This window comes from Centruroides vittatus, unplaced genomic scaffold (assembly GCF_030686945.1).
Source record: "Centruroides vittatus isolate TY-2023 unplaced genomic scaffold, ASM3068694v2 contig_474, whole genome shotgun sequence".
Classification (NCBI taxonomy): domain Eukaryota; kingdom Metazoa; phylum Arthropoda; class Arachnida; order Scorpiones; family Buthidae; genus Centruroides; species Centruroides vittatus.
In genome coordinates this window covers 3,087,864-3,104,030 of record NW_027122266.1, presented here as the reverse complement: position 1 = coordinate 3,104,030, position 16,167 = coordinate 3,087,864, and the positions used below count along the sequence as shown (strand labels likewise).

General features: G+C 28.1%; 2 protein-coding genes across 2 annotated transcripts; one reads left to right on the top strand and one right to left on the bottom strand.

The window, feature by feature from the left end:
• Positions 1-14,070: 14,070 nt before the first annotated feature.
• LOC136977734 (uncharacterized) lies at positions 14,071-14,853 on the bottom strand. The gene has a single exon (XM_067273283.1). It carries the CDS (start codon positions 14,851-14,853, stop codon positions 14,071-14,073), a length of 783 nt encoding a protein of 260 aa, XP_067129384.1.
• A 453-nt stretch (positions 14,854-15,306) lies between these two features.
• LOC136977733 (uncharacterized) lies at positions 15,307-16,089 on the top strand. The gene has a single exon (XM_067273282.1). The coding sequence runs from the start codon at positions 15,307-15,309 to the stop codon at positions 16,087-16,089; it is 783 nt and encodes a 260-aa protein (XP_067129383.1).
• The last annotated feature ends 78 nt before the right edge of the window (positions 16,090-16,167 follow it).

Below are 16,167 nucleotides of genomic sequence, written 5' to 3'. Positions count from 1 at the left end.
AAATTTAACGGTTTTTCTATATAATATAGTTTTTATAATAAAATAAAAATTAATTATAAAGTATCAAAACGATACAATTATTGCAGCTTATTGTATAACAGTTTTTATATAACAGTTTATTGTATAACAGTTTTTACGGTTTTTATATAACAAACAAAAAATAAAATTAACATATGTAAACTTAATATTACGTTGAAAGTTGAAAAATATAATTATAAAACAATAAAAATACTAAATTAAGTTAAAAATACATTATAAATAAAAGTGTATTATGTAATTTTAAATACTAATTCAAAAGATTTAAATTTGCATTTTCGCATTCAAAATGTTTCAATTAATAATTAATTATTAACAAATTTGCAATAAAATTCGATGGTAAGGGAAGCGAATTAACAGACTTATCTAATTACTAATACTATATTATTTAAAACACAGCTATAAAGTTTATATTGATAGTAATTATTTATGTTAAGTTATATTGTATTGAAGCTGTAAGACCCATTCTTCATTTTACAATAACAACACTTTTACGATGCGTACACCTATTTAACTAAACCATAAATTTCAAAATAAACTTTCGGTAATTATTAATTCTTAAATATCTCCTCTTTTAATTTTCACTTGTTCACCATCAATCATGTCTTCGTGATTGTTAACGACTGAACCACGTGTTGTAAGAGGGCTAATGTTTTTATTGTAGTTTAGTTTTACAGTCCTCGTGAGATGTTTTCACTTCACACTATAAAGTCATAAATGATGGTGTGTTGTTAGACTGACCTATTATTCACGACAAAGAAAAGGCAACTAGCCACCTATGAAGTCATATTCTTTGTGCAGAAACGAAAAGGAGAAAAAGGAGGGGGGGAGAAAACTATTAATCTGTAAATGCGAAAGAAAAATCAATGAATAAAGAACATTGTATTGATATTATTGGACTGTGAAAAAGCAATAGCAAATCTGGCATTCCATAACAAACACTTGAACGATCTTCTGTCGACGGTTCATATGACATAAAGTGACATATAGCAATATTCAAGTTAAAGATTTTATATATTTTCCTAATTGAGTTTCCATTAATGATATAAAAATAAATAACTAAATGTATTTTAAATAAAAATTTATAAAAATTATAATTTGTTTAAATAATAAAAAGATTTTTAAGCTATAAAACTTTATTTGTAAAAAAATTTTTTTGGTTTAAACTTGACTTTTAAAAATTTAGTTTAAATATTAATAATCAGTTAAATTATTACTGTAAATTTTTGATTTGAAATGTCTAAAATTACTAAATTAAAATTCGTATATTTAGAATATATTTTAAGGCCGTTAAGTAATTAAACTAAATTTGAAATATTTGATAAAGAAATTTTAAATTTTAAAATGAAATATTGAACAAATCGATTTATTTTTATATTTACTTTCGGTTTAAAAATATTATTTTTAATTGTAATAATAATTAATAAAATTGTAATTAATATTTAATAAAATCCTTTTAATTGATTACAAAAACATTAATTTTCATAAATTTTAATAAATCAGCTTACATTTTTCGTATTAAGCCTATATAATAGTTTTTATAATTAATACTTTTCAAATATTTTGAATAGATTTTATTTAATAACTCAATGAAGTAAAAAACGTAAACATTTATTCATATAATTACTTACATAAACCTATTAAAAATGCCGATATTCTGCATCACCTGAGAGTAACGGCAACGTCTTTGTACAGCAAATATAACCAATTTCGATCAATATACTAAAACAAAAACCACGTTTTAGTTTACTCTGACATAATTTTATAATAATTTATAAAGCGATGCATTTTTAATCTTGCATAACAAATTTATCATCACAATTACTAATTGCAGCTTCATGTTGACATTTCATTTTTATATATTCAAAACTATGTTTAGATTTTTAATTTCTATAAAATCATTAACTTTAAATACTTTTCGTTTTCTTTATTAAATTTTTTAGATTTTACTCAACATTTAATTAATTCTTCTGTAGGATGATTGCTTCTTAGTGTGTAGAATTTTAATATAATATGTATTATTTTATTTAAAACATAAAAAGTATTTATTTTCCATATATAAGAATTGTAATTTTGATATTTCGTGTAATCTAGATGTGTACGTGTTGCAGAGAACTGTAAAATAACAGAAAAATCGAAGGAGAATGTAACTCTGACATCTTCTATTGATAATTAGGCTACTCTATACGGTTTAAGTTAATGTTAATTAACTTTAAAGGTTCAACATAACTATAAATTATGTAATCATTTATAATTTACAAAACTTTTTTCTGCAATATAATAAAAAAAAACAGAAACATTTAGAATTATATCATTAAAAATCACTTTTATTATCAAATACCTTGTAAATTTATGTGATTTCAAAATATTCTACATGCAACACAAAAAATAAATGCATAAAATGTAAAAAATAAATCGAATATTACCATAGCTAAACTTATTATAGAATCCAGTCTAGTAATTAAATTAAACATCTTTAAGCTCATTATTTACATTTATAATTTAATTAATGCAATATTTACTTATGTTTGCAATAAAATTACAAATAAGAAATTTGTAGTAAATGAAATGAAACCATTTGGGAAATTGGGATTTTAAATTCACGCATTAAACGAACAAAAATGTAAATTTATTTCTGTTAGGCTATGCGATGGATTATAGTAAAATAAAATTTGGGAACAACGTTCAATTAAATCTTTATTTTAAATAATTATATTTAAATACAATTATTTGAAAATGAAAAAGAGTCAGATATTTAAATTTCAATATTAGTTACCAATTAATTATTTATAGAACGATTATTTTAATTTTATATCTGGCTATCCAAAAGTAGAAAGGAATTAAGAATAAATAGCATAATATTTAAAGATTGTAATCGGTCATTCTTAGGTTGAAGTAATATATATGTCAATTATTTATGCATAACAGTGCTGAGACTACTGTCAAGATATTTTCAGAAAAATTATAACTTAAATAAGATTAGTTACTTTTTTTATAAGCAATATAATGAGGGGGAAAAAAGCACAGTTTGTTTATTTCTTTGTATCGAACCAGATAAGCAAAGAGGCTATAGCTCCCAGAAAAGTAATTTTAGTAAAAAAAAATAATATTATTATTATTAAAATTGAAGTTTTTAGATCAGTTTTTATTTAAATATAATACTGATATAATTTTCTTTGTTCTAAAAACGTTTGTACAGTATTAATAAAACATAAGAACGTACTGTACATGACTACTGTAAAAAAAAGTACATTTGTTAGTTCCTGAATAAGTCACTGAAGAAAATATTTACTTTATAAAAAATTTAGAAAAATAAATATTAAATTCACATTTCCTAATATACGAAAATCATTAAAATGTTATTAATAGATACGTACTGTACATTTTGGAGTTTTACATTTTAATCAAATTTTGTATCGTTTTCATTTTTACAGTCCATTAAATAGTATTATTCAAATATTAAATGAATAAAATTAATCTGCTTTGTTAATTTAAACCATATAAGGAAGTAATTTTCTCATCAGGAAACTCCAAGCTTCATATTTTGAATATTCTGTAATTATATCAGACACAGAACAATATTTTAATTCATAATATAGTTTCATTGTATTTTGATATTCTTACTCCATTGCGTTTAAAATGCTTAATTTAGTATACGCTACATTTAGTTAAACACTCTCCAATAGGTTACATTTCGCTTTCATTCTTCGAAATTCCTAATAGCTTTTCCTATAAAAAACAGGAACGTTTATTTATTTATTCTCTTTCGATTGATCATTGCTCTAGTATTAATTTAAATAAAATTTGCAAACCACAGTTAAACAGTCGCTTAGAATAATAAATATTTCGCCAATGTATCATACGCGTGAGGCCATCAGAGGAGAGCAAGTCAGGCAATTCTTCCCTAGGGATTTGATCGCTTTTAGGGGTAGCCTAAACGCTTGAGCAAGAAGTTATCTCCAAGAAACAAATAATAAACACGATACAAAGAGGTTTACTCTCGTGGAAAATGTCTTGGATAGCCTCTTGATCGTATTTGTTAACGGAAAAAAATAGACTTTTGAAATGGCTTAAGTCTTAAAAAAGAATTAAATAACTTTTAATTATTTAACAATTCCTTAGTGCAATAATTATTAGTTAAAAGTATTCTAATATAATTATAATGTACAGTACATCATTACGATTCAATCTCGAATAAGGCTCATAAGTCATTTTCCTATTTCCGTTGTCTGTAGTTTGTATAGAATTATCAATTTCCTAATAAATATTATTTGATTAAAGTTTATTTCACTTTGTTAATAGTTAAAATGAACTATCAAGAATGTTATTAATTCCTTCTTCATTAATATAACATATATATATATATATATATATATATTTATTTATTTATTTATTATATTATGCAATTTAAATATAATTCTAGTTCTTTATAGAGTTATACAGAGAGGTCTAGTTCTCTCTATCTCTTGTTGATTTTGTTTTGTATTCACTTGTCAGAGTAATTATTAAATTGTTATTGATAAACGGTCTTATATTACACTTTTATGAAAATAAATTAATAAATGTGATATAATATTGATTCAGATTTAAGCCTGTACATATTATTTTGTATAAATAAGAATAAAGAATAAATATAAATATATTTCATATTTTATTCTTATTTTTGAAACTTGGTTTCTTACGAATGTATTGCATTAATGTTATAATAATTAATGAAAATTATTGCAGAAAAATTAAGGATAAGAAAATAATTCCTCAAATAGATAAAATATGTAATAAGTAGTGAAATAATCTAGTTTTTGATAAAAATTAAGAAATCTGTGAACTAGAACATTTCGAATATCAAATATTTCTGTACAATAACAAAAGTCTTCTATTAAAAATTATAAAAATCTAAACACAGGCTTGTAATAATGACGGTTTTAGCCTAAATAGAGTCAATCTAACCTTTTTGTCTGGGATAGGGGTTTCCAACCATTTTCTGACATTGACCCATATAGAAAATATTCTTTTCAATTGACTCCTTTAAAATTTTTATGTCATTTCCAAAGGTTTTAGTAATATTTCAAGTACATCAGTAAATCAGTTAACATGATTGTTATTATTCTCATTTGAAAATTTTCTGAAAATTCTCGGAAAAGTACAATAAGTATTTTTATCGACCTCTTTCAAAATTCCAATGACCCCATTGGGAATCCTTGGTCTAGAATCTCACATTTTTAGGACTCAGATATGCACAAACATATTCTTGTCTTGTCTTGTCCAGTATTCGGAATTCTGTACTAGTTAGCGAGAATAATATAAAGTATTAAATGATATAAACTTTTTAAAACTTATATGACAAAGTCCTCTCAAGTCTACGCTTACTTAAGGCCTTCACCACTTAAGATCGCCATTGGTTTGTATTATTAAACTAATCAAACATTTATTTACTTATAACTTTATAACTGTTAACATAACCCGAATGATCGAGGCTGTTAAGACGTCAGCCTCTCGCTCTGGAAGAGTAGAGATCCGGCGAGCAACCCAGAAACTTTTCGTCGGTTATCATTCCCAGATATGTCGGGTCCGTCATCACCTAATTACACCACTATGGGCCTGGTCGAACTAGTATGAAAAAAGGCCCTCCTAGTGTCCATAATATTGAAAGAGTTTTAAAAAAAACCTTTTAAAATGTCTAGAATCAGAAAAGTATTATTATTATATCAAATGTTTTTCTGCAAAACATTTAATACAGCAGTAAATGCTTGAAATTCTAATCAGAATTATTTTATTTAATAAATTATTTTTATTTTTGTGAATGTCTATTTTTAAATAAATCAATAACGTTCCTTATCAGGAAATGTTTAAGAGTATCAAAGTAAGAAAAATTGTCAAATAATATTTTCAATATTTAATATGTTACAATTACAATTTAATATCATTAATAATATAAAGGACGTAACATATACAAAGATGCAATAAATGTTCCTTGATTAATAAATTGATTTATTTGTTTCGAAAAAGTAACCTCTCTAATCATTTGACAAAATGAAATAATTTTGTATTTTATTAAATTACAATTACAGAAAATAATATCCTTTCTCAAATATAGTTAGTATAATTTGAAATGAAAACACTCGTTCGATTTCTTTGCAAAGCATTTCTCATTGACAGAGAAGATGACGATAAAGAATGAATGAGATAAAGGTTTATATTTGAATGTTTTTGGTCAACTCTAATTAATTATTATATAAAATATTTTCTATGAAAATGTATTATTTTAGGAAATAATAATTTATTATTCATTGATCAGTTAAATACGAGGAAATTAAAAGTAAATTGATATTACAGTGTTTAATTAATAGCACGAACAGTAGTCTTAAATTCGAATATGAATTTATTTTTAACGAATTTAGTAAAGTTTTAATGCAAACAAATAAAACTACATGAAAGGAATAATGAAAATTTTTCTCTGCTTTTTCTAAAATTTATTTTTTTAGAAACGATTTTAAAATATTTATTTTTATTTAAAATGATGATTGTTGAAAATATTTATTCTAATTCTTATTTTTCTTCATATCCAAATTACGCTTGAAATATATTTGCACGTAACTATAATCTATGTGCACGTAACTGTAACATCATGCACCAACGTAATCTTTTAAGTATAAATAATTTATGCTATCAAAAATTCTAATGTAGGCCCTGTAAGTAAGCCGACTCATTAAAATCTTTATTTTAACAAGCATAATATTACGTTTATTTTCTCGTTATAAATCATTTAAATAATACCAAATTTAACAATTCCTTGTAATAAATCTGGTAATCACTTTATCCAAAATTTAAATCTACTTACGATAATACTCAAATCTAAAATAAATTAATCACTATTTTAAAATAATTACATTTTACATAATTACAATAATTACATCTAAATGCTAGTCATCTATAATCACTGAACTGAAATATTTACAAAATACTTGCTTAAAATTAAATCAAATAATATTAAAAATACTTTTATTTTTGCATAGAAGTATTGCAGTATTGCAATCTCAGAGATGCTTTAATAACTGCCTTTATTTGTTTAGAAACCGTTTAAGAAAAATGGTGAAGTGGATTGATCGTTTTATACGTTTACTCTAGGATAATGCATCGAATGTATCAAGTTATCAAAAATTTTGAATAAGAATTGTCATATCGGGTTATTGACTAGACCTACCCATACCTTAAACGGTGTTTCTAAATTTATTACGGATGAAATAAGAACAAGTAAGGGTTTCTCGGTAGGTTTACTGAGGAACCCCTACTTGTTCATATCCCATTCTACCACAATTTCTGGTACATTTCATTAATAGATTTAACGATTATCCTAAATCAAAAATAGAACGAAATAGTAGCAATTATTTGTCTTTTAAAAAGCTTTTAGAGCAAAGTAGCGATAGATTATCCATGTTTTATCAGTGGCTAAATGATTAATGTTGAATGTCGCACATACAAATTTAAGACTACCATTTTTCATTTTCGTCTCTCGTATTCCATTAAAATCATCACTTCATGAAATCTCAAGGTTTAGTTTGAGAAACATAGCCTTAAATTATTTAACTATAAAACCTTCAGGCCTACTAGTAAACCTAACTTAGAAACCCAACTGTTCAAAGCTTATGTAATCTATTTAATTATAAAACTCTCCCCTATTCAATCTAAGCTTTATACTCTGTAGACCTGCCTATTCAAGACTTATGTAAAGAAAAACTTTAATAGCTAGGGATTCAGACCTAGGAATGTTCTTAATTGTAGTTATAATCTTAAGATGGGATATAAGCGAGTCAGGAATAGGGGAATTCCTAATTTTGAATGGTTATATAGTACCAAAAATATTTATTTTTAATAATAAAATTTATGAATTATGAAACTTTTAATATTTTATACGTACTAATATCACTTATAGAAATCAATATAAAATATATTAATAAAAATTCAATGTAAAAACTTTGTTTTCAAAATAAGCGCTTCGTATAAATTTTATTCGTTTAAAAGTAAAAAATGTCTTAAGTTGTGTCATTTTCTGTGAAGCAAACTAAAATAAAAATAGATTTCGAATGTCTTGGGCCATCACTCATCACAAAACTAAGCGTCGTTAATTAGAAACTTTAATTGCTTGGGCTTAACATATAAAATTAAAGAACGTCAACTTTTAAAAATTTAATAGAGATTGTAATCAAAATTAAATTAATATGATAAATGTCAAATATTGGTTTCTTTTAAAATATATATAATATATATATATAAATGATATTTTTTAGTGAGTAATATAAATTTTACTTTTATAAACTATTCTAATTAATCTAATTTAAAAAACGCAAAAAATAATATTAAAAATACTTATTTATTACTGAATTAAAATACATATTTGATACATTTATAAAACTTTATACTTATAAATTAGAAAAACTCAAAAATAAAAATATTTAATGCGGAAATTTAATCATTAATCAATCAATGTAATTCAATCTTTGACTTTACGATTATAAAAATAAAACATATCCCTTGAATAAAACTTTTATTTAAAGAAAAATTTTATAAAATTTTTATATAATAAAAATGTATTTTACGTTGTTGTATTTCAATATTTTTAAAGAAATATTCTTTTCTGCAAACACTAAAGATCACTAAAAGTGACTAATGAAGTGGATTCTGTTAGTAAAACATTCTTGGGTCGTTTAATTGAAGACCACCAAGGAACATCTGTCTATTCTTAAATACAGTGGACCCACTAATACTAAAAGCAACATGTGATCTTTCCATTTAATGTTCAATTAGAAATCATTGAAGTCGAAAAACCATATGAAAGCGACTGATTCAGGTGTTCACTAATCCAATTTGTAACCCCCGACCCGCTCGGATTTAAAGAAGCTACAGAATTAACAGTTGAAAAACTATTTTTCAACGAACCCTCTTTCTAAACGTTTGTCCCTCAGGTAATTTTAATTAGATTTAAACTTTTCATTCAAAGTTAATCTTCCGAACACAGTATTTATTCTTCAAAATTCCGCCATCTTAATGTAAGGAAATTACAACTATTCTTTATTTTCTATTTAAGAATATAAATTTCACGCAGTTTAAATCCAAATCCACAGCTGTAATTGATTTAATTATTCATTAAATTATATAAAATTAATTCTGAAATATTTTATGTATAAATTAATTAATTAATACCAGCAAGAATTTATAAATGTTTTTAATATTTTTAGTTATAACTATCTATTATTATTGATCAGAATGGTGGATGGTTTCAATCAAATATATCGTTTTAAGGTTATATATTTCGTATTTTCAAGAAAAAAAAATCTATAAATAATGCTTGAATGGAAAATCGTGAAAGCAGCGTGGATATATCGGGGAGTAGAGGAAGCATATGGTTCTCTTCAACCAAAAATTTAAAATAAAGGTATGAAAATATAAAAAGAAAATTTGTGATAAATACTTATTGATTAAATAATCATTATTTCCTCATATGATATTCTAATAAGTAAACAAATTCAAATAAATCAAACATTTTTTTACTAATTTATGCTCAAAACCTATATCGATGCCCATTGAATTTTCAGTTATTTTCAATTAAATTTATTACTATTATTATGGAAAATAGACGAGAACTGCCAATAAAAGTGAACCAATTAAAATATAATTTACACAAATTTTTAAAATAAATTATAGGTTAGGCCAGTGAGAAATCTCAAGATAAACAGATAATTCGGAGATAGATTCGCATGAAAAATTTTTATAATGAAATTATTTTCATTATTATTAAAAATTCTTATAGTAAAATTCTGAGAAATGTTTGAATTAAATATTAAATTTTACAAATATTTTAACATTTATTCGAAGCAGAATCTACTAAATTTTCTGTCCTGCCATCTGGTGGATAAATCAACAACTATTTATGTTTTAAAAATGACATCAAGATAATCAAGAATATGAGGGAAGAATATACTGTACGAAAATTCCCTGATTAACGAATAGTAAAACAATCTTTATTTAAAGATCTGGATTTAGATTTAAAATAAAATATAACTGCTTTGTTATTACTCATTATAAATCTATTTCACAGTGGTCAGCCGCCTTCCTTTTGAGTATTTTAACTGTACAAGAATTTCCATCGAACAGCCTACTATGGTACTGATTACCTATATCCTATAGTTTCCTGAACTTGTATTTAGCTAATATGTGGCAAAAGTAAAATATAGTCTGGTAAAATATTTTTATTTACATCATGAATACAGTATTATACTGGTAAGTTACACATTTCAAATTGCGCATGGAAACCTACATAGTTTTCAGCCAAATTTGACATAATTCAATTAGAAAAATTTCTTCCCGTTGACACACTAACAAAATCATATTTTATTTAGAAGTTCATAAGTCAAATTTTATCAAACTCGTCAATACAACGAACCTTAAAAGTGGTAAACAGAATCAACAGATAGACCTATTGAAGATTTTTTGCTTGATTTTTTTGAGATTCTCTTTATCGTAATAGCCTATTACTAATAAGCTATCTTTTTTTCAAACTTTTCGTCCTACGGGCATGAAAAGAGCATTTTTTCATATCCATTATAAGTTCAGCCTCATATGGGACGGTTTGGTGGCATTTCCCTAATTAAATGAAGTGATTCGATCAAATCTCTAAACTGGTTTCGTGAAATGACAAAAAAACGAATCAACAAAGTAAGAAGTACAAGTTTCTATATGAAAAGATAGAGATAACGCCAAGTTTATTTTTATTGAAACACGTAGATTTGTGGCACCTGGAGTTACAGAGGATATTATTTTTTTACAGGCACATTTATTTGTTTTGCATTGTACCTTGGATTCTTCACAGGAACATTTCTTAAACCCTTAACCTCCGAATAAAGATAATTTTTCAACAGTTTCTCGAAAACTTAGCTTTATTGGTGAGACGATTTCGGTAAATGTGGTTGTAGCTATTTGAGGAGCGTTTCTAGGAAGCCAATCTTTTATAATGCCAGCTGAAGTACCAATTTAGTATAAAAAATTTTTTTTATCTAATACTATCCCCGTAACACTATTTCCATCTAATGGACCTCTATCTACCTTAGGTACATCAACCAAAACTGTGGAATTCACTAACACGTCCTTAAATTTCTTCAATGAAAAATCTTCCATTTTTTCAGCTGATATTTTTAAGTATTTTGCGGCATGTTCCTTTGATCAATAATTTTCTTTTCTTTTTGGCATAAGTAGCATAAAATTTTTGATCCACACCCTTCTTCTTTTATACTATTTCCTCATATTGCGTGTTTATTTTATCTTTTCACTAAAATAGTACAGGTATTTGATCAAATCACTTACCGTATATCTCGGCGGATAAGACGACCTTCAGATACGACGAGGTATAAATTTTCGTCAAAGTTTTATGGTTTTAGCATATATCTGTCTTATAAGACGACCCCCAAACTATCAACGGCCTACGAATTTAGTTTAGATCAGTGATCATCATCTGAATAATAATACTGTATAGTGTATACGGAATTATATCCTATTTGTAATTTTTCGAATAAACAAATTTTCTTTTTTTGCATCTGGCATGCATGCCTTGCGATTGTTGCAAACATTCGCACTGATTTCGGCAATGACTGACTATTCACAAAAACATTCTATGGACTATTCTATTTTGTGCACATACCCTACTCTCTTCTAGTAAATAATTACGGTTTGTCTGTCTTTTTATAATGGTTTTAATTTATATAAATTTCAATCTAATTTTTTTTTGTATCTGTCATATAAGACGACCCCGCATTTTGGGGGCCATTTTTTTGGATTCAACTATCGTCTTATCCGCCGAGATATACGGTATTTGTTTTTAGGGAAATGACTCTATAGAATTGTCATTTTAACATCTTCAGTAAATTGATCATCTCCCTCAGGGATTTCACCAAAACCCCACTTTTATCATATCCCTGCGACATATATATTGTTTGTGCAAAATAAAAAAACAATTTCGGACGATACAATAGCCACGATTAATTTTTTTTCAAAAACGGGAAATTTTCGTTAGGCATGGAGAAAAATTCAACGCGGGGCGACACGCAACAGAGAGAAATTTCGACATTGGATAGGTTAATTTCACCGAAAATGTATCGTCCCGTAAAGGCTATAATCTCCATACGAAATCGTAAACAAAGAAGAAGAAAATGTATCGTGGACGACCTGGTGGTCGTGGCCGGCGAAGTTTGAACAATCGCGCTCAAAACCAGCGATAACAAAAAAGATTGGAATGAGAATGAGACCCGCCCTAAGCGTCAAAGTGATCCTGCTTAGTAGTGAGTCTCCGAGACATAGTCTTGTTCCAACTACGGCCTTGCCGTTTTACTTGTTTAAAATTAGTTTTGATGTGAATCTGTTGGCCGGTTTCTTGTTTTACAGGTATCCCTTTCTTAACGCGCGAAATTAATTGCGACAATTCTTTTATATACTCGGCTGTACCAGCTGTCTTTAGTTAACATAGATAGTATTTTGATATACGCGGTAGGTTCGAGGGATTAATTAACCACCTTAATCAAGGGACACCTGTACTTTTTACTAAATTCATTGTGGAAAAAACTGTTCACATACGTAAGTTGTAGAAAATAACAGGCCCACCAGTGGCCAAGTGGTCTTCGTTCCCTGAACACTGGGAGTTCGGTCGTGAATTCGCGCCTCACTCGCTCGGAGTTTTCCGGATTTTCTCCACGTCTGTAATGCCTGAATAGGGGACAGTTTCCCTTAAAAAGACTTCCCGGAAGGCACCCCTCGGCAGTTCACCCGAGTGTTGCGTTGCCATAGCTAAACAAACAAATAACGATATAATTTTTGCGGCATACTTCCTTAAGGTGGGAAATTACTAATATTTTGTGCAGTTCGTGTCGCAAAAATAATTGCAGGCCGCGGTTTACCCAGCCCTGTCATAAAGAACGACATTACTAACACAGCCATAGAAAATTTTTTCACGGTAAATTTAGAAGTAACATTCCTATTAAAATTACAAATGCTTTTAAGACCCTAATATTCGAGATCAACTGTTTGACCACGCCTTCCGTAAGATGTAAGATTTTACGTTCTTTAATAATTTTTTCGATATTTTGGCATCTTGATTATATTTCATTGTAACGAAAAACGGATGATCTCCATTATTTTGTTACATTTAACTGATCATTGTTTTTATAAGTAAACTAATGTAAATGTAATTTAGCTTACACATCTTACGAATTTCTACGTTTTCATGGACAAAGTTTTTATCGATAAAAAAGTAACTTTATTTAACTTATTTATACTATAAAACAGTTTGTCCTCTTTGTGTCCAAAAGGCATAAAAACGTTTAAAAAGACTTTTTTGCAAATTCATTGTGGATTCGGCCTGAACTACAGTGGAATTGCTAGGTGGAGAAAGTCGGAGCTTGATATACAACAATCGAAAAATTTCTAACGTTTTTCGATCCGTTAGGATGGAATATTGTGCCTACAGAAATTTAACCTTTTTGCAACTGCAGACACAGCTAGAAAAGGCTTACATTTATTTCAGAAAGGGCTAGAATACCGCCTTTTCTAAAATAAATGTAAATGCTTCTGACACTAACTTGGAACAACCTACAGCGTGTTCAGCAGAAAATAATACAAAAACCAAACAAGTACCTGATCTTTCGCTGAGAGATATTTATTCTTAACACAAACGTTTTCAATCCAATCAATGGATCATCATCAGGTAAAATTAGAACATTACAAAAAATAGAACAACAAGTTCAAAATACAAAAAATATAACGGCTAACCAATATGTAACCAACAGCACAATAACGTTTTCTAAATTTCAACAAATTAATAAAAATGCTGCTAAAATTAAAAATAAAATATTAATATATAACAAACAAATAGTGTATACAAAATATTAATACCTCTGCCTTAATAAACAAATTAATAAAACTAAATATTAACACTGCTTGATAAGCTGTACAGAGTTTTTCATTTAACTATACATATTAATAAAACTACTGCTCTTATTTGAAGTTTATAACTGCAAACTTCCATGCGGAAGGAAGTCCCTCGGCATCTCTTGCGTTGATGCAATTCCCTTTAAGCTTGCTTTTATAGATTTCTAATTTTTCGGCCGTTCTTGCCAAGGTCGGGGAGTGTATTTGTCTCAGTATATCTGCTTCATTCCATCTTACTATTGAGCCTTCCGCTTGTGCCATTTGTGACAATACTGTGGCATTAGAACCTTTTCTAACATCATATCTGTGCTCTTTTATCCTTACCCCTAGATTTCTAGTAGTAACCCCAACATAATCTTTACTTATTCCTAACATCTGATTCTCGTATGGAATCCTATAAACGCCGGACCTATCCTCTTTCTTAATTAACCCTTTATCATTTCTAAGAATTCTGTACAGATTCGGAGCTGTTTTTAAGATTATCTTTGTATCCTTTATATGTGCGATTTCTTTCATAATGCTTCCTAAGCGCTTGTTGTACGTAAATTTTGTGTATGTAGATGGACCACGTCCACGACTAGGTACTGCATCGGTACTAACTTCTAATTTATTGATAATCCCCTTTAAAACATTCCTCTTGTAGCCCAATGCTTCTGCTACCTGCGTGATTCTTTCTATTTCTGCATCCCTGTCTATAACACTTTCGCAGTATAAAAAAGCCCTCCTAACTAACGCTCTAAACGCTGCTAATTTATATTTATAGGGATCGTTAGAGCCAGCCGGAATATAAAGTGGGCTATGAGTTGGTTTAATAAATACCCCGGTAGATATACGTCCCTCTCTAAACATAACCTTAATGTCCAAAAAATGTATCATAACAGAGCTTTTTTGCTCTAGTTTTAAGCTTAGGCCATCTTCATTATCATTGATCTTGTCAATAAATCTAGCAATTAATCGATTGCTTTTCCAAATTATGAATATATCATCGACATACCTTTTGTAGTATACGATGCTGTTCTTGAAACTACGCAAAACTTTAACCTCAAGCCTACTAACAACAAGCTCACATAATAGCCCAGAATTGGGCTTCGCATAGTTGTGACTCGGCTTGTTAAAGTTTTGCGTAGTTTCAAGAACAGCATCGTATACTACAAAAGGTATGTCGATGATATATTCATAATTTGGAAAAGCAATCGATTAATTGCTAGATTTATTGACAAGATCAATGATAATGAAGATGGCCTAAGCTTAAAACTAGAGCAAAAAAGCTCTGTTATGATACATTTTTTGGACATTAAGGTTATGTTTAGAGAGGGACGTATATCTACCGGGGTATTTATTAAACCAACTCATAGCCCACTTTATATTCCGGCTGGCTCTAACGATCCCTATAAATATAAATTAGCAGCGTTTAGAGCGTTAGTTAGGAGGGCTTTTTTATACTGCGAAAGTGTTATAGACAGGGATGCAGAAATAGAAAGAATCACGCAGGTAGCAGAAGCATTGGGCTACAAGAGGAATGTTTTAAAGGGGATTATCAATAAATTAGAAGTTAGTACCGATGCAGTACCTAGTCGTGGACGTGGTCCATCTACATACACAAAATTTACGTACAACAAGCGCTTAGGAAGCATTATGAAAGAAATCGCACATATAAAGGATACAAAGATAATCTTAAAAACAGCTCCGAATCTGTACAGAATTCTTAGAAATGATAAAGGGTTAATTAAGAAAGAGGATAGGTCCGGCGTTTATAGGATTCCATACGAGAATCAGATGTTAGGAATAAGTAAAGATTATGTTGGGGTTACTACTAGAAATCTAGGGGTAAGGATAAAAGAGCACAGATATGATGTTAGAAAAGGTTCTAATGCCACAGTATTGTCACAAATGGCACAAGCGGAAGGCTCAATAGTAAGATGGAATGAGGCAGATATACTGAGACAAATACACTCCCCGACCTTGGCAAGAACGGCCGAAAAATTAGAAATCTATAAAAGCAAGCTTAAAGGGAATTGCATCAACGCAAGAGATGCCGAGGGACTTCCTTCCGCATGGAAGTTTGCAGTTATAAACTTCAAATAAGAGCAGTAGTTTTATTAATATGTATAGTTAAATGAAAAACTCTGTACAGCTTATCAAGCAGTGTTAATATTTAGTTTT